This window comes from Trichosporon asahii (assembly GCF_000293215.1).
Source record: "Trichosporon asahii var. asahii CBS 2479 unplaced genomic scaffold scaffold00075, whole genome shotgun sequence".
Classification (NCBI taxonomy): Eukaryota; Fungi; Basidiomycota; class Tremellomycetes; order Trichosporonales; family Trichosporonaceae; genus Trichosporon; species Trichosporon asahii.
The window spans coordinates 504,488-525,438 of NW_014040850.1; the positions used below are offsets into that span (position 1 = coordinate 504,488).

At 58.0% G+C, this 20,951-nt stretch overlaps 6 protein-coding genes and 1 non-coding gene across 7 annotated transcripts; 4 read left to right on the forward strand and 3 right to left on the reverse strand.

Moving 5' to 3' along the window:
• Nucleotides 1–178: 178 nt before the first annotated feature.
• A1Q1_05741 (uncharacterized protein) lies at nucleotides 179–1,198 on the forward strand (the record flags this gene model as incomplete). Its single annotated transcript, XM_014320950.1, has 2 exons — nucleotides 179–554; nucleotides 615–1,198. The coding sequence occupies 2 exons, from the start codon at nucleotides 179–181 to the stop codon at nucleotides 1,196–1,198; spliced, it is 960 nt and encodes a 319-aa protein (XP_014176425.1).
• Nucleotides 1,199–2,526: 1,328 nt separating this feature from the next.
• On the forward strand, nucleotides 2,527–4,357 carry A1Q1_05742 (uncharacterized protein; the record flags this gene model as incomplete). Its single annotated transcript, XM_014320951.1, has 3 exons — nucleotides 2,527–3,114; nucleotides 3,159–4,111; nucleotides 4,183–4,357. The coding sequence occupies 3 exons, from the start codon at nucleotides 2,527–2,529 to the stop codon at nucleotides 4,355–4,357; spliced, it is 1,716 nt and encodes a 571-aa protein (XP_014176426.1).
• Nucleotides 4,358–7,904: 3,547 nt separating this feature from the next.
• A1Q1_05743 (uncharacterized protein) lies at nucleotides 7,905–8,618 on the forward strand (the record flags this gene model as incomplete). Its single annotated transcript, XM_014320952.1, has 2 exons — nucleotides 7,905–8,004; nucleotides 8,215–8,618. 2 exons carry the CDS (start codon nucleotides 7,905–7,907, stop codon nucleotides 8,616–8,618), a joined length of 504 nt encoding a protein of 167 aa, XP_014176427.1.
• A 1,094-nt stretch (nucleotides 8,619–9,712) lies between these two features.
• A1Q1_05744 (uncharacterized protein) lies at nucleotides 9,713–10,834 on the reverse strand (the record flags this gene model as incomplete). The annotated part of the gene is made up of 1 exon (XM_014320953.1): nucleotides 9,713–10,834. The coding sequence occupies one exon, from the start codon at nucleotides 10,832–10,834 to the stop codon at nucleotides 9,713–9,715; it is 1,122 nt and encodes a 373-aa protein (XP_014176428.1).
• A 6,035-nt stretch (nucleotides 10,835–16,869) lies between these two features.
• Nucleotides 16,870–16,948, forward strand: A1Q1_t433. Its single transcript has one exon. It is a non-coding gene; the product is annotated as a tRNA-Gly (tRNA).
• A 179-nt stretch (nucleotides 16,949–17,127) lies between these two features.
• On the reverse strand, nucleotides 17,128–18,081 carry A1Q1_05745 (uncharacterized protein; the record flags this gene model as incomplete). Its single annotated transcript, XM_014320954.1, has 1 exon — nucleotides 17,128–18,081. The coding sequence occupies one exon, from the start codon at nucleotides 18,079–18,081 to the stop codon at nucleotides 17,128–17,130; it is 954 nt and encodes a 317-aa protein (XP_014176429.1).
• Nucleotides 18,082–18,549: 468 nt separating this feature from the next.
• A1Q1_05746 (uncharacterized protein) lies at nucleotides 18,550–19,443 on the reverse strand (the record flags this gene model as incomplete). Its single annotated transcript, XM_014320955.1, has 1 exon — nucleotides 18,550–19,443. The coding sequence occupies one exon, from the start codon at nucleotides 19,441–19,443 to the stop codon at nucleotides 18,550–18,552; it is 894 nt and encodes a 297-aa protein (XP_014176430.1).
• Between the last annotated feature and the right edge of the window lie 1,508 nt (nucleotides 19,444–20,951).

Consider the following 20,951-nt stretch of genomic DNA (forward strand, 5'->3'; position numbering starts at 1 on the left):
GAGGGCGAAGAATGAGTGAGCAGCAGCAACGGAACACTAACGGCACGTCGGAACTAACATTCCGTGTCGGCATGTTTGGTCGGCGTTGACCGAGATCGGCGTCCACCTGCCCAACCTCCACTTGACCCGCCCACAAAGTCTGTGCTTGTTGTTGTTCACTCACCACCAACTGCCGACAATGCGGATTCTCAGCACGGCAGACGTCGAGACGATCCTTCCCACGCTCTCCCCCTCGGACCTGCTTGCCACTCAAGCTCACGTCTTCAAGCTCTTCTCCGCTCCTCCCTCTTCCGATGCCAACTCAACCTCGACACTGCCAGTCCACGCCAAGGGACAGATCGACCCCGTCCAGCTACCTCCGCGCATGGCGACTTTCTCTCCGGAAGGAAGAACGCTGTACATGCCCTCCTACGTGGACGGTCTGGGCAGTGGCGTGAAAGTCCTCACACGGACAGCAGGGGGAATGAAGACGAACATGATGCTCATCGCGCCTGAGGGAGGCGTCGAGGCCGTCGTGGAGTCTAAGGCTCTAACAGCAGTGCGGAATGCCGCTGGTATGTCCGATGGGTAGGAATATGGAGGGCTGACAACAGGCAGCGCACTCTTCTTGCAAGCTATCGGAGCGAAACCGCGGAAGGCAGTAATCTTCGGGGCGGGTGACCAGGCTCGGGCTCATTTGAAACTGCTCAAGCAGCTCTGGCCGGAGCTGGAACGGACTGTGGTGGTCCGCCGAGATCCGGCGATGCCGATACCGACTGACCTTGCTGAGAGGGTGCTCCTCAACTCGGACGCGGGAGTAGCGCAGGCGCTGAAGGAGGCAGACGCTGTCGTAACGGCTACCCCGGCGACGGAACCGCTGTTCCCCGAGAACGCACTGAGACCTGGGACGGCTGTCGTGCTGCTCGGCTCGAGTCGGCCGGACATGTGCGAGGTGCCGCCCTTGCTTCTCCGGACTGCCAGGGTTGTGGTGGACTCGAAAGAGGCATGCCTGAGGGAAGCAGGGGAGGTTATCCAGGCTGGTCTCACGGGTGATGACTTGACTGAGCTCGGGACGTTGCTGGCATCCGATGGCGGGAGGGGGAGCGAGGAGGGAGAAATCACTGTGTTCAAGTCCGTCGGACTTGGAATGCAAGATTTGGCTATCAACCGACTCGTCCTCCAGAGAGCGGAGGAGATGGACGTTGGAACAGTTGTATAGCAGCCCGAGCAAGGGAGATGGAACGGACCGCAGCGCCGGATTCGCACTAGATACCGAGCCCCGATCAGCGTTACAACTGGGATGGACGATCGAGATTTCAGCGCTGCATGCCGAGACACAGCACCAGGCTGTTAGCGTGACTGATCGCGGGCTCCGAGGATACACGTTGCAATCGGGGTATGGGTCACGAAAGGTTGTCTCAAGATGGCTAGAGCGTGGTATGAGAGAACGATGCCGAACGCAAGCCGCGGAACGTCTGCCGATACCTAGTGCCTTTCTTCACTGCAAACGCCGATCCGCTGAAGATTTTGGGAACCCGCGACGAGCCGAATTGATGCCGGCGGAGGTGTGCGCAGCGTCCACAGCCCGATCGCGAGCCTATGACACGAAGGCGATTGGCATCGCCGGCGCGAGCGTGCAGAGCTCGGAGAGGGCATAGGCTGCTCAGACCAGCTCTCTAGGATCGAGCGGAATCGACGTGCGATCTATTATGTTAAGACACACCCTGCCGATGCAATTAGAGTTCTCAGTCTGACCTGTGGAGCCATGCTCGAGCTGGAACAGTAACCCCCACATCCGCCCCATTGACGGAGTTCCGTGATCCGCTTGGAGGTGTCCCGTGGGCGCCTGGACCACACTCCACCGGCATGGGTCTGAGATCCATGCCCTCTCGTGACGGCGCAAGGATGCACTTCTGGTCGGCCCATTGGCAGAGGTTCACCAGATCATCCTGCCATGCCGAGAGTGTCTGGGACCCCAGCAAATGTTGCACTATCGAGGACCGCGGATGTTAGGGATAAATAAGAGACGGCATTTCGGAAGACAAGGTCCATCCTTATCGCAGGCGGTCTTGTGACCAGATCTCCTGTCTCCCCTGTTCGGCGAGGCACCTCGCTGTCCCTGCTCTGCCGTCAGTTTACCCTAGAAGGTGCATGAGTTCTTCAAATAGGAACGGAATGTTGAGCTGAGCTGGGCCTACGGGAGTGGCAGCCCTAACTCCCCGCCGGATATCCGCGAGCGTGGATTGCAGGAGATCAGACTTTTGAGTTTCGTAAATGAGAATGTGAAGAAGCAAGGAGAGAATGTGGGCCTTGGCGAACGTTCCGCGCTGTCACTACTGGACGTCCGGGTTGCAGCTGTCCGCGGGTAATAAGAGCCAGTGACGTGGGGAGATCGTAGTGGGACCATCGCTGTACCTCCATGCCCACATCATGGCCAACTCCGAACTAAGCGCAACGTCAAGAGGGTGTACGCAGCCCCTCTATCTTATAAGCACCTCGTAAGACTATGAAGAAGCGCATTCCTCCTCTCAACCGATAACGGCGAAGATGGTGGCCTTGCTCTCTATCGCGACGCTGCTCCTTCCCCTGGCCGCGGTTTCGGCGACTCCCGTGCCCGGCGGCGCGGATCACGCGGCCTCCACTGCATCCTCATCCGGACCCAAAGTCACTCCTGGCTATGACGCCTTCGCCAAAGCACACAAGAAGGTTACTGCGACTCTGAATGCCGACAGCAGGAACATCAAGGTCCATGGAGTGACGGCTTCCGGTGTCGACGCCTACCTTGGCATCCCCTTCGCTGCCCCGCGTACGTCCCATGCCGGACCTTCACTAACTTCAGCCGTCAATGAGCTTCGATGGAAGCGTCCTCAGCCGTACAAGTACCGCGGCACGATCAATGCGAAGAAGCAGCCCGTCGGATGCCCCCAGCTGCCCGGTGACCCTGCTTTCGGCGGCCTCGCAGCAGCTCGCTACGGCACGTCCGAGGACTGCCTGACGCTGAGCGTACTCGTTCCGGAGGGCACGAAGCCTGGCGCCAAGCTCCCCGTTATGGTGTACGTCTACGGAGGTGGCTTCGCCGAGGGCACGGGCGCTACGTTCAACTCGCCCCTGCTCGTGGACGCGGGCACCAAGGCCGTGAGTTGCATTCCAGGAACGACCACTGATAAGATAAGGGCCAGCCGGTCATCCTCGTCAACTTCAACTACCGCCTTGGCATGCTTGGTTTCCCGTACGGGCGAGACGCGGAGGCGAACAACGCAGCCAACCTTGGTTTGCACGACATGATCGCTGCCTTCAAGTGGGTTAAGGAGCACATCGGTTCCTTTGGAGGAGACCCCGAGCGTGTGACTGCGTTCGGAGACAGCGCCGGCGCCGTGGCCATCAGCCACCTCATGCTCGACGAAGACCAGGACCTCTTCTCTGCCGCGGTTCTCATGTCCGGCGCTCCGACTACGCTTGGCGTTCCGCCCACCAATTCCAATGATGAGGGTTACGACAAGATTCTCGCCGCCGCTGGTTGCAAGGATTGGGACTGCCTCCGCAAGGTACCTGCAGACAAGCTGCTGAACCTCTCAGCGCCAACCGGCGGCTTTGGGCCGACGCAGGACGGAGAGCTCATCAAGGGATTCCCCTACGAGCTTGTTCGTGACGGCAAGTTTTCCCAGATCCCCTTCATGACCGGCAACGAACGCGACGAGGCGACGCTCTTCCTCCCCTTCGGTACCACTATGACCGACCTCCGCAGCGCACTCACGGGGACACCCCTCTCGGACGACATCTGGGACAGGATCACCTCTGCCTATCCCGCCGATGGCACGTACTACCCGCAAGGCATCGAGAACGCGACCCTGCCAAGCGGACAGCCTGTCAACGTTTCAGCTGACTGGACCCGCGCGGTGACCATCATGGAGGACAAGATGTTCCAGTCGGGCCGCCGGTGGCTTATCGAGCACGCCAAGAACAAGGACACGACGTACACCTACGAATCGCTTGCGCGGTACCAGCAGTTCTTCTCGCCCGTCTATGGAGCCGGACACGGCATGGATCTCTTCTTCTTGTTCGGGTGGGTTGGCGCCGACCCGAGCAGCAGCGAGGAGGATGTGGAGCTCGGTAAACAGTACATGAACTACTGGTGAGTGACTTGGTGCCATTCTAGTGTTGGCCGAAGCTAACCGACAGGATCAACTTCGTATACCACCGCAGTCCGAACCGCCCGGACTCCGAAGGACCGCAGCTCCCGCACTGGGCACCGTATAGCCAGGAAAAGGCGAGCCAGCTCCTCGCGCCTGGCAACACAACTCAGATCACGGACACCTTCCGCCCGCAGATGAGCCTTTTCACTGAGCCCGATGTGGCTAAGGTCATGGGCTTCTACTAAGCGCGAACCCTCCGGCTCATCGCTACTCCGCACGCCATAATGCATGAGGCAGTCATACCGGGATTCTACCGCTCGGGTGCACAACGTTTTGAACGGCCGTCCTCAACAGTCCAGCCCAACTTTCCAGAACGGCTAGAACTGGTGCGCTCAAAGCAGTATGTGAGCATACGCAGTGATTTTAGCGGGCGGGAAGAGCTCCGCCCTCGTCTCTCATCTCCAGTAACCGATCGTACATCTACTAGATCTGGCGCAAACGTTCCCGCTATCGCTGGCGTTCGATTACGGAATACCACGATCACTGACTAGACAATGACTGACGTAGGGGGCGTCGCTGGCGCCGCCGACTCCGCCATGGTACGCCACAGCGTCAATCATATCCTTAGAATCCCCTCTGATAACAAGAGCGGCACTGACCGCTCAAGTAATGGTAGCGTGGACGTTAGGAGTCAAATGGGTCGCAACACCAGGATTGAGTGCCGGAGCCTTCGAAGCCGCTTGCCGTTAGTGTGAGAGTCGTGTGAACACGAGTGCAGACGGCCCGTGCGCGATCAATCAGGAGGATGATGTTGCTTATCCCCCGAGGTGCGTCCTATCACACTCAAGGTCATCCTCGTGGGAGACCCCGATCGAGTAGTTTCCGACCGCTCACCATACTAAGCAGCTGAATCGAAGATACACGTGGTGTCCGCTGTGCGCAGCACTCATCACACCTACTGATCAATCAATCCGATACTCGACCTGCTTTATGCCGTTAACGTATTCATACTCGACGTGATCTGACAGAGCTGGTGATATCTTTATGCCTCTTGGGCGTTGCTGATCTGGGCAGGCGTTACACCCCAGTGGCCCTTTCTTTGTGTTGCGACTCCGGAGGTCACCTCGCGTCGCACCGCAGAGTGCTGGTACCTCACAACGCGTCCCCTAGACGTACCTCGCACTTGTGTGCGGTGCCTTCAGTTTTTTCCCATGTTACTTCGCGCACACCTACCACGACAGGAGTGTGTGACGGGTACTCGGCGCAGGCCCGAACTTGGGATTTCGGACCTAACAATGCGGGGCTGTGCTCTTTGCTTTTCTCTGACAGGTGCGTGGATGAAAGGAGAGGTACAATTGTGATCACTTCAGACAACGATTCACTGCGGGGTTAGCTGAAGCCGACAGCGGCCCCGCGTACTCGGTGCATGTACAGTATGCCCAAGGGACGAACGGAGTGTGCAGTAGCGAAGGCGCAGCGTCGGGCCGCTGAGGGAAAGCAGCCGCCTACGACTGGACACCGCTGTGATCCACGCGACGAGCAGCGCGTTCAGTCTCCACTTGACACTGGCGCCATTCCATCTCGGAAGCTTTATTACATGGAGCAACCTGCCGGAGCATTCCCAGCTTGAATGCAGGCTCCAATATCCGACATGCTTTTGTCGCTCTGTCAGTTACATCTGCGCCGGTTGGCGAGCTGACCGAGAAGGAGAATGTGTCCGCCGGTGTCATGGACAGTCGGACGTGTCGAATAGTAACGAGCCCTGTTCCAGCTGCATTTGCATTTGTGCCTTGCACCTGCATTTTACCTGCCGTGATGGCTCGGTATCGTTCTCGTAATCGCTCTGAACATCAATACGATCAGACGAGTGGGACTGGCATATCGCGTCGGTTGGTGGACTCAGTCCAGACACACCCACCACATGATGAGGTAGATCGTAAGGGCGCAGCATGAAGCATAAACAATGGCAAGCAGAGCGATGCCGGCAGACAGATTGTGCAAGATGTCTCGGACACCTGGGACTGACCAGACTATGCCATGAATGGGAGGGCTCACAAGTAGGTCCTGGCTACCGCATTGCAGGGTGGGTTGCACAGGGACCATCACGGTCCGCAGAAGCTGATATTCTCCTTCAGCATGTCCACCCTGCACTCCTCACCCTGCGTAAGTGTGCTTTGGCTCGGAGACTGCATTGCAGTGATCGTCCCGCGGAGTTCAACGGGCATTACAGGCCGCGCTATGTGAAGTAGAGGTTGCAATGAGTTCCAGAGAACGCCGATTCCGAGCGCGGTTCCAGCGCTTGACATCCATGGTACATGGCAAATACGATGGCCTCAATAGCCTGACCTTCCATGACCGACTCGATTGAGAGACAGCGCATGACCTCTACTAGATCAGACGACATCCGCATCCGCAGACACCCGCGTGCCTCTGAGCGGACCGCATCTCGGAGCGCAGGACGATGAGGTACATTGGATCGCATTCCGGTGCAGGCGTACACGACTGGTCGCCCGAACCCACACTACGCCCGGAGGTTACAGCTGTAACAGCAGCGCGCGCCGTGCATGCGTGATTGAATTTGAATGGACGCCACGTCCGAAAAGTGTATTCAGCCCGCGACCGGACCGGCTCGGACAACAACACCAATGCGTGCCTGGCAAGCCATTGAGTCCCGGAGTCCTGGTCCATTCTGTCGCTGTGGATGGACGACCATGGGATGGCTGCTGGAGCTGATGCAATTCAGCACTCTAGAACCTCACCGAGCACCCTCCTTTGGCTTCTCGGTCGTTTGCTTGCGCGCCGCTAGGACTCTTGGGTCAACTGGGAGCAGGGGACTAGGTGGCTGTTCAAGGTCAAGGCCTCGCGACTTGGAACGTGACTCGCGGGCTCGGGCTACATGGGTCTCGCAAGCGCGACTGCGACCCACCATTCATACGGTTCCGGCATCTCCGTTGACGGCGGTGGGGAGGCGGCAGCGAGCGCCAGACCGCCCTGACGGGTCGGGCATCGGGCGTCACCTCATGCCTCTCTCTGGCCCGAAGGTGGCTTGCTAGTCCGGGACCTACGGGTCGTCTCGAGGCATGAACGCGAAGACGGGTACTACCGCAAAGCGTTAGTTGACCGACGACACTATTGGGCTCACACCCCATCATTCACATGTTGCCCAAGCGCTCTGGTGGCTCTATGGCAGTTTTAAGGTTGCGCCGCACGTCCTGGCAGCCCACATGGAGGGCGATTGTTGTTATGCAGTCCTGTGCCTACTTGATTTACTTGATTGGGAAGGGTGCAGCGCTGACGAGATCGTAGAGGATTCAAAATTGCGCGGAAGCTTGTACGTTAAGCGAGCATGTGTAACCCGCGATCAACGACCACGGTGAAGCTTGACACTACATCCCAACACCTGCGCGAGTCAGCATGCAGACCTTCGGGCGTAACTTCGTGTAATCACGGTTACTGATAACCGGACCGCCTGCTTGTAAACAACGAATATCGTCATCCTCAGCATCGAGTTCGCCACGGGTCACCTCTACGCTGCACGTCTTCCACAGCCTTCTCTGTCGTCACAGTCGTCATGATCATGCTGATGCACGAAACGTTGTCCAAGTAGCCTATCACGCTCTTGCGCGTCAACGCTATCCTTGTCTGCGTCTGGCCAAGATGTTCGGTGAGCATGACGTCATGCGCGAAGTGGTCCAACGGCGGCGTTGAAAAGTGACTGCTCCTCATGTCGACACAAAGAGCGATCATCTTCGATCTCTTGAAAGTAACTTCACAACAAGTACAACGAGAACCATGTCCGCCCACAGCAACGCCAACGACGTCAGCAACAAGAGCTCGAACGCCGCCAACTCGCTCGCTGACGGCGTCAGCGGAGCCTGGAACGAGATCAAGGGTGAGTGACCAAGGTGGCTGGTGGCGCAAGCCCTTATTAGCCGTGAACGGCGAGATCGGCGCCTTTGATGGTCTTGGCGGTGCAGGTTCCACGACAAGAAGACGATGAGATGCTTCGTCTGTGCGCATGCGCTGGGTATCAGCGGTCGTTGTTTGTATCCGGCTCGATTCGAGGTCACTTGGCTCTTGGACCAGGGCGATCTGCGATTAGACCAGGTCCAGTTGTATGTCGCGTGGATGCCAGCATCCTCCGAGGGTTCCATGACGAGTCCGAAAGCCCGAACGGCTTTCGGCGTCGCAGCCGACAGACCCATGCCGCAAACCAAAGTCCACCCGTCCTCCCACGGCAATCTTTTCGATGCTGACACTACAGGCGCTGGCGACGAGGCTCGTGGCTCTTTCAACCAGTTCGCCGACTCGCTCGGCGATAAGATTGCCGGCCGTGACCACCCCCTTCCCTCCGGCAACGACAACACGGGCACGATTGAACAGGGCGAGAAGGAGCGCGAGCAGGGTCGCAACCAGTGGAACCGCGCCAGCGCTGAGCACCAGGCCAACAAGTCCTCGTCGACTGCTACTGGCACTGCTCCCTCCGCCACCACTGGCCAGTACTAAACGTTCCACCTGGATTTCGGCCACTTTGCTCGTCTGAGCGCCTGGTATTGATTGCATACTCGGTGATATGAGGCTCAGACGTGGCGTTAGTTAGTGACCTCGGTGATCTTCTTCGTTCATAGTTTGGCTGCTGTACCGCAGCAGCGATAGTGTTCTTATGGATCCTGTAGTCCCCTGATAGTTCTTCGTTATTTGGTTGCCCATGGAGAATGAAAGAGGCCCCTGCGTGACTGCAGGGAAGCGAGCAAGAGAAGCATCTTGCGTCATGGTCCCTTGCACTCGCTTCGGACAGGTTCGAGCAGAGGTCCGGATCAGTCGCCAGTGCAGGGACTTACTCAGAACACAAACAACCCCGCAGTTGGGACCAGTAAGCTCCTAGAGCGCCGAGAAGTGGACGCGCGCGTGGACGTACATGCTGACCAGGATCCAAACATGCATGGCAGAAGAAGTCGAAACTCACCCCCTGCGCGGCCCCTTCGGCCAGTCGTGAGGAGAACCCTATCCCCGCACTCGTGCCAAAACGTCGGAACCTTATCTCGCGACTGCCTTGTTTGGTCCTGCACAGCTACACCCGCATCTTCCGGCGTGGAGACCCCGTTTGGACCCCGTTCCGAGGACCGCGGCCGCTCACGCACCGCGCACCATGGATGCGGTCGCTTGCGCGCCATCAATCGGTGCCGCACAACGCCACACCACGAGAGAGCGACAACCGCGCACAGATGGTCCGCTCGCGCGTTGTCCCAATTCGGCCGTGAAGACTGGAGGCATTCCGGCAGCGCGCGGCGCCGCGGAGGCACTAGCCGCTGGAATCAGCTAGTGTGTGCTGGTCCATGGCCCAGCGATGTCAGGCAGGTAGTGTCTCGCAAAAAGTAGCGTGATCGGGGCAGTTTTTCCCATGCCTTGGATTCACGGGTCGCCTTTAGGCACTGTCACTCCTCGAGGCACTGTTCGCAAGGAGATATGGTGGGTGCTAGATGGATACATGTTACATTGAGTGTTGCTATGACTGCTGAATACAACGAGGTCTACGAATGTGGGTCTGAAACGGCCAGCCGTCAGGAAGCCTGAGGTTTTGTAGGGTGTCAGGAATAAGCTTAGACATATCGCCATCCGGGGCGCGATGAGCGCGATGACATGCGCTTGCTGTCCTCGAGCGAGACGTTGGGCATCGAGTAGAGCGACCCCGCCATAGGGACGACGGGCACATGCAGCGGCTCGTCCATATACGGCGTGGAGAGATTTGGCGTGCGGCTCGAGGTCGAGTTCCAGCTGTTCGAGAGCGACGGCACCTCGAAGGCGTCCTCTTCGGCATCAGTGCACGAGTCGCTCAGAGACTGCAGATATGTGTGGTCCCCAAACAGGACTGCGTTGCGGTGTTCCCTTGGCGCCTGGGCGCGAGGCGCACGCGGCGTCGGAATAGTGTACGCGATTTGCGGCGTCACAGGCGTTGTTGGCGTGACGGGGGCCGAGGCCATCGATTCGTCGTCATCCTCGGCGTCGGCGAACATTTCGTCATGACTGAACTCGTCGTACTCGCCGCACGAGGTCAAGAGCTCGCGCAGCGCAGACACGAGGTTGACGCCGTTCGGTGCCATGATGCCGAGCCCGATAGGAACTTCGGGTTCGGGCTGCTTGGCGAACTTCGGCGCGCCGGGGAGCGGTGACCTAATCGGAAGGGCGGGGAGGAGAGGGGCTTTGACGCCCGCGGGCTCGGAAGCACTGACGCGGGGGAGACGAGAAGATGATCGCGGGTACGGGGCCAGGTCGAGGGGCGGAGGGCGCTTGCGTCCGACTGCTCCTGATGGGAGCGGCGGCACCGGCGGCTCATCGCAGATGGCGCTCCAGAACTCGAATGGGTCCTCAGTCTCCGACCTAGGAGTGTGGATAGGGGCCGAAGAGTCAGAGGCGGACGAGCGGGTCGAGAGCCATGAGGGACAGCGCGAGGACGAGCGCTCAGCCGCCTCAATCTCCTCTGCCTCACTGACCGTAAAGAGGCCATACTCGTGAGGGTTGCAGAGGCGCATGTGTCGAGCGCGACTCCGGCGGAGGGGCCCGCCCATCTGTCGGGGCGACTGGCACTGCGGGGCAGCGGGGAGGAGGGGGATGGAGGGGCCGGCGACGGGCTGTGTCTTGCGCGTGGAGAGCACCGTGCGCGAGGTCCAGACCGAGCGCGCGGAGGGGGAAGGAGAGGCAGAAGGAGAAGGGGTGGTCGACATGACGAAGCGTGATGACGGGCACGGGTGGTGGCGATGAAAGAAGGAACAGTGGTAAGGAAAGAATCTGAGGTTGGGCTCTACGCTACAGCAAGAAGAGGGTCAAGCAGAGATAGAGAGAGATATGGAGGTGATGTTTGGGATAGCCTCGAAGGGGGAGACAGGGGTTGTAGGGAAAAGAGGGGTACTATCGAGCGTTCTTTATAACGATATCGACGATAGGCAGTGCGTGCGCAAGTCTACGGTATCCTGAGCGTTAGCGATGGCGAGGACGTGCATGCTGGGCTGCAGTGCCTGAGGACATGAGGTACGGAGCTCGCGCTTGGTTACTTTTTCTGTGAGAGCGTGCGAGCGCTTGATAGCGCGATAGCAAGGCAGCCGCGCAGGAGTGCACGACAGCAGCAGCGGCATGTCTGAGCCAGGCCAAGTCGGGCTAGACGCAAATGAAGTCTCATCCAAAGGGCCACTGACCCGACCCGACCCTCAGGATGGATCCTGACCCAGGAGGACGCAGGGATCCCCCAGATTGCCCAGACGCCAGGCTCGGCGGACTATCCTGGAAGCGCCAGGATAATGAAATGATAAAATGAACGTGACTGACCTTTAGGGATCCGGTGTGGCGTGGGGCGGGATTTTGGGTGATCTCGCGATCCTCGAGGCGTTACACGAAAAGTCGCTCGGAGGAAAAGCTCAGGCACCGAGCTGCTGCCTGTTGCCTGTTAGCACGCCGTGCACTTCCTGTACCTGGCTACATGCATGGCATCTCTTCGTCTGTCACACTTTCTCGTACTGGTTCCGGATAGTCTGCTTTCTGAAATTCACCCAGCGATTCAGGGCGTCCCGGTTCATGTTCGCGTTCAACGCACGGGACACTCGCTGTGTTTGTGCAAGGGAACCAATAAGCCAACACGCACGCTGGTCGAACAGGATGCAACACGGGGATATGTCCGCAAGCGGCAACTGTGCAGCGCTGAGAGCGCGCGATTACTCACTCGGTGTGTCACTACCACAATCGTGGAACCAGAGCAGACGCTTTCCGCTGTGTGCGCGTGCCGGAATCCGCGATCCAGGGCGGGAAACCACTGAGAGCAAGTGGGAAACGGGGTGCCAGTCAGGAGAGGTGGCGTCGGAGGCGCTCAATGTCTGAGCGCACGTACTGGATAAGGCGCCGCGTGTTTGATTGTCGGAGGCTGATCGGGCCGTCCGGTGGCTTCGTCGGGACGCCGTAATACTCAAATGCGCCCAACAATCTCGACTACGCGCCGATGATCAAACGGGAATGCGGATGAAAGAATCGTAGCGATGATGCAGGTGGCTGCGGCTGTTCGTCGAGCGACCGCGGTCTTGTAGCGATGTGAATAATAGTGACGAGAGCGATTCAACGGAACGGCTCTCTTTCTGTCCTTGGTGGTCGATATTTGCTGAATACCGGTTTACGTTGAAGTATTGTATTTGTAGTGCACTGGTTTGGCATTCAACAGTCGAAAGTGGAATGCGAGGGTCTTGGTGGATTGACGTAGGGAATAATTGGAGGGGATGAATGCTTGACAGGAATGGATGATTGAAAGAGCGCTCGCTGCATTTATGATGATGCGCAGCTGACGCTGGGCCGCGGACCAGCCTCATTTAATGGATGCAAGGACGTGCAGCCAGCGTGCATGTGCTCCGATGCGACGAAGCGATGCACGGATGCGATGCTGCGGGCTGGGCCGTTGGTTCCCGGGATCTCTAAGCTCGAGGTATCCAGCGAAGCAGAACCAAGAAGCACGGCAGAACAACCTTGAAGCATTCTTGGTCGTACGTACGCGCACGCGGTTTGCTCACCATGGGTGGGCTGTGGTCCCAGAAAAAGCGGGCAGCCCGCACTTACGCTGATAACGGCATAAACGCGTGCGTACCTTTGCAGGACTCGCATGCGCAGATTCGGCGCCCCAGTATTGACAGATAGAGTCGGAGCGTTTCAGCTTCTGCAGCTGAACTTTATGCATGAGGGTGCTATGTCTTGGGCCTGGGAACCTCTACGTGGTGCGTGACCTTCTGCAGCTACAGCGAAGAAGGACTATTGGTCAAACATGGAGAATAAGACGTTGCAAGAGGGGTAGGAAGCTGAACAGGAATCCTTCGATACAGCCGCGTGCAGAGCACCGTGGTCGAAGGTGTACGTAATGCTTCCCGTCCAACTGCATTTAGTTCTGCTGTGAGCTTGATTTCCAGGACACACGCGCACCGGCATCGCGTGTTCGTACCTGTCCAACTTTAATTTGCCGTGGTTGATGGTGAGGTCGTGCAGAGATCCTGTACATGTAACGGGAGGGGTGAAGTCAAGGAATCTCGATGTGGTGTACCTTTGACACAGCAGGGACTGGTCTGTGAATGCAGACGACTGAATCGCTGACCGACCTGTTGTGAGCAATGGCTTGATGGGATAGTCGGTTTGATGGTGAATGGCAGGGGGACCAGGAGCAAGGAGAGAATTGTCAAGAGTGATGGGGTGCTCTGGACTTTGAGCTGCGCCCACTTTTACAATTACTGTGAGACCTTGAATGCGATTGTCAGAGCGCACCTGAGACGAAGACGATTGAGTGCTGCCCGACGGACCAGAAGTTGAGTTGTCGTCAGCGATCAGCCACTCGTAGATCCCGCCACATGGCAGTTTGCTCCCGTGTCCCTCCTCGGACCTCCACCACGGCGACGACGAGGAATACAACGCCCTCGACAACACTCTCCCCACCGCCGCCTACTCTCCTTCACAGCATGTCACAGCAGGGCTCCAACTCTAAAGGACCCGACGCTTGCCGCCTGTTCGCCTTGATGCAGTATACCTGCGTCGCGCAGCCCGAGATCAAGTGCTGGCCGTTTGAGCGCGTTTTCAGGCAGTGAGTTACTACCCGCGAAATGACTGCCTCGTCTTCGACAGGTCTCGCAATTCAGCAATTCAGGCTGGTTACGGTGTTGCTCGGCATGTGTGAGATGACCTCGGACATCCGTGGGCCCACCTCGCAGATTGCCCGCAATCCCACCTGAAAGCAAGGGATTCTTCTAGCTTTTCACTCGCCGGTCGGCTGGCTCAAAGTCCCGGGTTGCCGAGCGGCTACTGTCCCGTACTTTATCCACAGAACTTCCACCATGCTTCTGGTGCCTGTACCTCTGGGGATCACCAGCAGCCGTATTCCGGCTTCTGTGCAAGAGGCGACTGCGATAGGCCGAGGCCTATGTCACCCCGCGGTTTGGCGTTCTTCTGGAACGAACCCGAGCACCCGGGCGACCCGAATGACGAGGGCTGCAGAGAAGGAGTGGTTTCGTAGCAGGTCTATTTCACGCCTTGAGCCTCACTCAGCTGAGCCCCCCAAACTTGACTAACTGATCTACAGATGCGGAAAGGGTCCCGCGATGGAGGTGACCAACGATGTTTACGAAAATGGCCCGGACGGCAGCCTAATCGTCCATCCCCGTGTTATGTGAGTCCTGAGTCCTGCACCGAGCTGTCGGTGCCGGCACCCTGCTCTGTTCTACTACCGCTGCCATAACCGGCCGTCCACCCTAGACTGGTCATGTCGCATACGGTCATATAGCTACCTCCGCGGACATAGTGTCTTGGCCGTACTCTTACATGACCTAATAATCCCTTATCATTCACATCTTGCACTCCCTCCGTGCGGCATTCGCATTCGGGTCACGAGAGCGGACAGTGCCGCAGGTGAAAGATGAAGAGCTCTTCGCCGAGCGAAGCAGACGAAAGGGGTCTTGGTGCCGCTCCGTTGTGTCGTTCCATGGCATGCGGGGATGCTGTGCAGTGAATGGCTTTCAGGCCAGCATGCATGGACGCGGAGACGCACGGAGCGACCGCGCGAGGCTGGGTAAAAGATACTCAGGCGCTATTTCGTAACCGTGCCGCAAACGCTGACCAACAGTGCACACCCTCCGAAGCCCAAGACCTGGATTGAGCACGCGCATAGCGAGCCCCGCTAAGTAGTTTGCGACGCGGCCAGGCCAACTTGGTCAGATCCACGAGAGGCGTCAACTATGCCTATCAGGTCGACGGTGAGACTTCCCTCACTTGTTTACGAGATGGCGCTTGCGTCCCCCGCAGCTTGGCCTTCTGTGTGCCGCTTTGAGGGCAGCTAGTCATGGTTACAGGGAACCCGACCTCGATGCTGGCTCCCCAGAACGGTAGCAAGGTTTCGTGCCACGAGCAGCCTAAGCCGCAACCGCAGATCCCCTTTGCGGCTTCCCACGGCTCGTAGCCTGAAAGGACGTGCACGCTGCCTACGGAACGGCTGTAGCTGAACTTTGAATGAATACAATGTCAGCACGCTGCACCATGTGCCTGCACTTCTGCCGTGGCTAAGTATGCTGCCTGTCGCTCCCGTAGCTCCTTCCGCAGACGTGCAGGACTGCAGGAATAGGGGAAGCAGGGATCGCCCAGGTCCCCAGGTCCCGGAAACTTGTGCAGACGATGGGTGTCACGAGGAACCCGCGGAAACCTTGCTCTCGCAGCTGAATGGTGGACCAAGGGCAACAAGGGCAGGTAAGGGAAGACGAAAATCCGCATCCCCGAAAACGACCCTGCAGACGTAGATCTTCGCGTGGTTTTCGTTCTGTTGCGTCCTGACTTCCATCCTCGGGATCCATTCTCGTAGTGCGGTTATCCGGAACCAATCCGAGCCTCACATGGTGATGGCCTCCGCCCAACAGAGTTAGGTGTGGCTTGGACAAGCGCACCCAGTGTGAACAATGCGCTCGCTTTCACTGGACACCTTCACGGAGGTGCACGGACTCAAGCACCGAGCACCGAAGTGTAAAGGACGCACGCAAGTCAAGGACGGGAAATGCACACCTGAAGAGCGGAGACTACCGAGCCGCTACCGCTGATCCGCAGGTATTGGTCTGGAAGGAATGGAGGCTACCTGAACCCCGATAGCCGGCGTAATCAGTGTGAGCGAACAGTGGGCTGCCTCACACAGATTACGGCCCCACGGCCCACTGTTCGCTCAGACTGATTAGCAATCTGATGAAGACGCGATCAGAGACATGTACGTCCATAACAACCGTCCGTCAGTACCATTCATGCTCCCGCCGTCGCCGCCGCGGCGTCGTGAGGGCGGGCAAGCATGAGCGAGCGCGGCGACACGAGACCAGCGTCGCGCAGTACCTATGTCGCGTTGAGTTCCTGCCACGCGTGTTGACGACGAGGAGAGTTCAAACGTCCCGGACCCACCGGACCTTGACCCGCCTCTGTCAGACTCCAGCAAAGCTGACCGAAGTCGTGTAAGCTCAAGCACGCGGTGAACGTGTTCGCCTTGACTCTATGCTTTGAGCTAGCTGAGCCTATCTCCTGGTTCCATTGCAAACTCCCTCGCGGATATCTGGAGCACTGAATGCCTTGGCCGTGGGGGACAAGATGGTGGAAGTGAAAGGACGTGCGCATGATGCTGACATTCATGTTGACATCTTACGCATCGACAAGGTTCATGCTCCAAACTCTAAATGAGGGTTGGACCAGAAACACGGCCCCCGTTGTTGCTCATTGTTGTTCTCCTTCGTTGACCGCGCTTCCCTCTCCGTTGCCCCTGTGCCTTGTACCCCGTTCTCCTGCTCGCTGACAGAGTTCCTACCTTCCAACTCCCACACACATTCTGCACATCGTACAGTGATGAATAGGACGCATGCGGTCGCTTCTTCGGTGTCTGCAAGCACCCGGGAGTGATCTTCTTAGAAATGTCACAAGAACAATTGGTGGCACTCGTTAGTTCCAAACGAGCCTGGAGGGTCTCGGTGTTCATTTCGGATGCAGAGTGAGGTTGGAATGACGACGCTTCGCGACATGAAAGTGCGACGCGTTTTGGCGCCAATGTGATAGAGGACGGTGAGACAACATTCCCCATCAGGTCAGCCGGTAGGCCCACCGTGCTCCACGCGCTGCTACGGATACGGACAATTAGGCGTGCGAGACAGGCTCTGATAGTATATAGTATCCACAGACCGCCAGTCAACAAGAGCAGCTTCGACAGCATCTTTGTCGAAGTGGTTAGTACACCACATCTATGGTGAAATGGTATCATGCATCGTTGCCACGTGGAAGTCGATGCGGTGGGGGTTCGATTCCCCCTGGATGTACAATCTCTTTTGCCACCCCCTGGCCCTCTTTTGCCCCCATTTTTATAACTTTTGGCGCCCGCTCGAACGCTTAGTCCGTGTTTTGCACGCCACCTCTCCACATCAGCACATGCACATGTCCCATAAGGTCCATCGAGCTGCAATACAAGAATAATCACAGAGCCCATATCTAGCTGGAGCTACCGCCTCTCTCGCTCAATCTTGTCCAGCTCCTCATCGAGCACGCGAAGGTCGCCGTTCGTGATCGCGTCATTCAGGCGATCGAGCCAATCGCACAAATTGCTGCGAGAGCTGCGGCGGTCGTGCAAGAACTTGGCGTTGCGACGCTCGCTGGTGCGCGCAACAAGACCCTTGAGCATGCGTGGCGTGATCTGCGTCGTGCCGGGCGGGATCTCGAGGAGCACTGTTGTGTCGTCGTTGAAGTCGGGCAAGGCTGGAGGGGGTGAGGGCGGCCTGTCCGAAGCTGGCGGGGTGCGGCGGTTGCGGTCCCAGTCGCGGTCACGATCACGGTCACGATTGTGTTCGCGGTCGCGGTCTCCGGCTCGTTGATCACGGTCGGAAATGTGCCTAGAGTTGGCTCGGTCCGAGTGAGGCAGCTGTTGTTTAAACTGATGAGTCGAAGTGCGAGTTAATGGAGCAAGGAACGCCGACCCGAGGGTGACCAGATGGCGCTTCTTGGCGATCTCAGCCTCATTATTCCACTGCGCCTTACGCTTCTGCACAGTGCTGAAGAGATTGCTGGATTTGCGGGTGACCAACTCACGTGAGTCGCCGCGCAACGTATCAGACGGCGACGCAAACGCAGGGAAAGCCATCGCGTCGATTTCCTGCAGCTGGCGCTCAACGTCGCTGTCTGGAACTGGTGACAATCCTTGCTTCGGCTCAGAGGTGATGTTGACCTTCTGATCTCGCTCGGTAAGCTCGGTTGGGTTGGCGGTCCCGGACGGTGAGGGTAGGGAAGGCAACTCTGGAGATGAACCGTAGCCTTTCAGGCTTGACATGCCTGCACGCCACACCTCGACGTTCGAGTTCGAACTGACAGACGAGCTGCGACGGCTGTCGGGAGTGGGTGGGAGCTCGGCGTCTCGGCGGGACGCAGCACCAGGACGGGGATCCTTTGGGCTCACGGTCATTGGAGCTGGCGTCAGTCCGCGTACTTCACCGTCGGCTCACGGAAGTCTTCTGTAGCAGTCGGAAACAATCGCCTGCTGCGGAGTGCGAGGAGAGTCACAGTGAGGTGGATGCGAAGGGAGAAGAGCGTGTGGGGGTGATATGTGAATAGGACAATAGGGAGATGATTGTTGTCATGGGAATACGGACGGCCGTAGTGGTGCGTGGCGGGCGTATGCGGACTGGTGGCGAGGGCGCAACTTGACACGCGAGCCCCAGCACACGCGCCGGCTTGCTGATCTTGCGCGCATCGTCAAGCGATACGCACAAGAGGCTTTCAATGATGCATGATCTGAAAGTCAGGGGTTAACGTGAGGCAGGTGAGAGCAGAAACGAAGGTTGAAACCTGTGCGTCGTTCATTGTCACATATGCATTAATCGTCCTGCAACGGTATCGAGAATGAGGCCTCTTCCCCGCACCGAACCTTTACTTAAGTACAAGTCGGCCGTGCTGCAGTTCCTTCCCACTTCTTCTGCTGCTTGTCCCGTTCCCCTGCGTCCAGCTGTGCGTCGAGGAAGCCCACATCGCCACGCTCGATGGCAGCGTTGATTTGCTCCAGCCAAAGCTTGAAGGAAGCCCGTTTGGACTTGTAGGCCTGGACAAAGTCATCGTCACGGCGGGCGTTGTGCTGCATCACCAAGGCAATGAATAAGCCGAGGGTGATCTCCTTGACGCCATCGGGAACGGTGAAGAGGACGTTGTTGAACTGAGACGTTGCGATGGACCCCAAGGCGGAAGTGGCCGTTGAAGGGGTCGACGGGGCTCTGGGGACCAGAGCAGTGTTCGAGACAGTGGGGACGCTGGAAGAACCTGCCTCCGGTGCTGTCTGAGGAGACGTCTTGGAAGCCCTTGCCTCCGCGTCGAAGAGTGCCTGGGAACAGTCGGCGAGGGCGGCAGCAGGGGTTTTGGAGATGTGTGCCCTGCGCGCGTTGATGGAGCTGATAGCCCACTGTCCATGGCGCCAGCGAACCAAGGCAGAAATGTCGTTGACCTTGAGACCGATGAAGCACCTCGAGTCCGGCCGCAGAGTTCCTGGGGGCTGGGACACAGGTGGGAAGGGGAGCTCGCGCTCGACCTCCTTAAGACGGAGGAGGAGTGCACTTCCGGGGCCACTCTCGATATGAGTTAGAATGTTGCGGGCTGGAGACTCGTCGATCGCAGAGGCGGCCTTGTTATTCGTGTGCTTGTCACCTTGAGGCTTCACAAAGCGCTGACCGGAACCTTCGGGTGAGGCATCGGAGATCTTGTGCGGTGACGCCTGGTAAGGCGCCACGTTGCTGCGAGCATTGGAGTGAGAAACGCGGGGTGAGGCAACAGGAGGCATGGCTGTAGTGGCCGTTGCCGAGGGTGGTCGTCAGCCGATGTGAGTTGTTGGAAGGAGAGGTCGAGGGGGCCTATGGCTACGCTTAAGTAGCATGGGGAGGCTCGGGGGACACACACACACAGCCTTCCAGCAGAGCGGCAACTCTCGTTCCATCTTCTTTGCTCGCAACACAGCAGCTCGCCCCGATGTCGCCCCCGTCGAACCAACCAGCGCAGCCATGCACAGTCAAGATCCGATGGACTGCCTCTGGGGCCAAGGCAGGGCTCGTCGCACCGAATTTATATCAATCCTCAGAGGGACTGTACTAAAGAACGCTCTGAGCCGTTTCTGGGTAAGACTACGCCTGGCGGAGGGGTGAACTGGTCCAAAGCCGCGTGTTGAACGGCCGGAAAGACGGGCGGAAAGAGGGAACGCACGCTGCGGTTTGGGGCGAGGGGTGTCACCAAGCAAGATCGGCAGCACCGCTGTACCAAAACCACCAAACCGTTCGCTGTTCTGGTACAAAGTGGATATCCTTGCCGATTGGAGAGCTCGAGAGTCATGCCAAGTGCCTGGCAATGACACAAGCTCGTGCACATCGACTTTTTTTTTTCGAGTTTTCGCAATTTTCAAAGAGGTCGTTTGGAATCTGAGGAGCTCACGCCACTAAAACGGTTCTATAGCTTAACCTATGTGAAGTGTGTACGCCTTTGCCGACCAATACAGCTCAGAAAGCAACTAAGATCTGGGTAGAATGCTTGCCGACCTATCTGTCCAGCAGCTGACTGTTTCCACTGTAGGGTCGTTGTGTCGGAGCCGCTGAGAAACAGCTCGTGAGCGGGCTCATCAGATCTGTGCGTTCTTCTGCTCGCCGATGAGCGGTTGGCCTCATTGCCGTAAGAGAACCGGCCCGGGTGCTCCTCGGGGATTCTAGATCCGTCGTCGGTGAATGAAGTATGTGGCAGGCTAGTCGGGCTGGTGCTACATGACTGTATTCCTCAACCATGTCCATGTCAGAGACTACCTTCGGATCATCATTTATCCCGTTTGGTGTCGTCTCAAGTGCATGTGCCGGTATAAACTCTGACTACGGTCTGTTTCGCCATATTCTTGAGACATAGCTCTTAGCTACTCAGAGCTCCCAAGGACGGTGTGGAGTAAGAGATTACGAACGCGCCATGGGAGTAACATTAATAAGAGGTGGGCAGAGCAGCTACAACACCTTGACTCAGGTCTCCCCGCTGGACAAAGGAAGGAGAGTCGGCACCCCTGCTGTTCACACTCCTTACGATGGAGCATAGGGCGCCTAGCCTTCGAGGACTGACGCCCACGGACACCAACACGAGGATCATTGGTCTTGTGTCAGCGTGTGCGCCGAAGCGGACGTCCGGCTCCACTGATGTCATGGACGGGAGAGAGTTAACGGCACGGCTCCGAGGATCGTCGTTGAGGATAGGGTTGCCCACGAGTTATCGGCGATTTGACGAGCTCCCGCCAGTCCCGCCTTGTCTCATGACAGATGGGTGTGC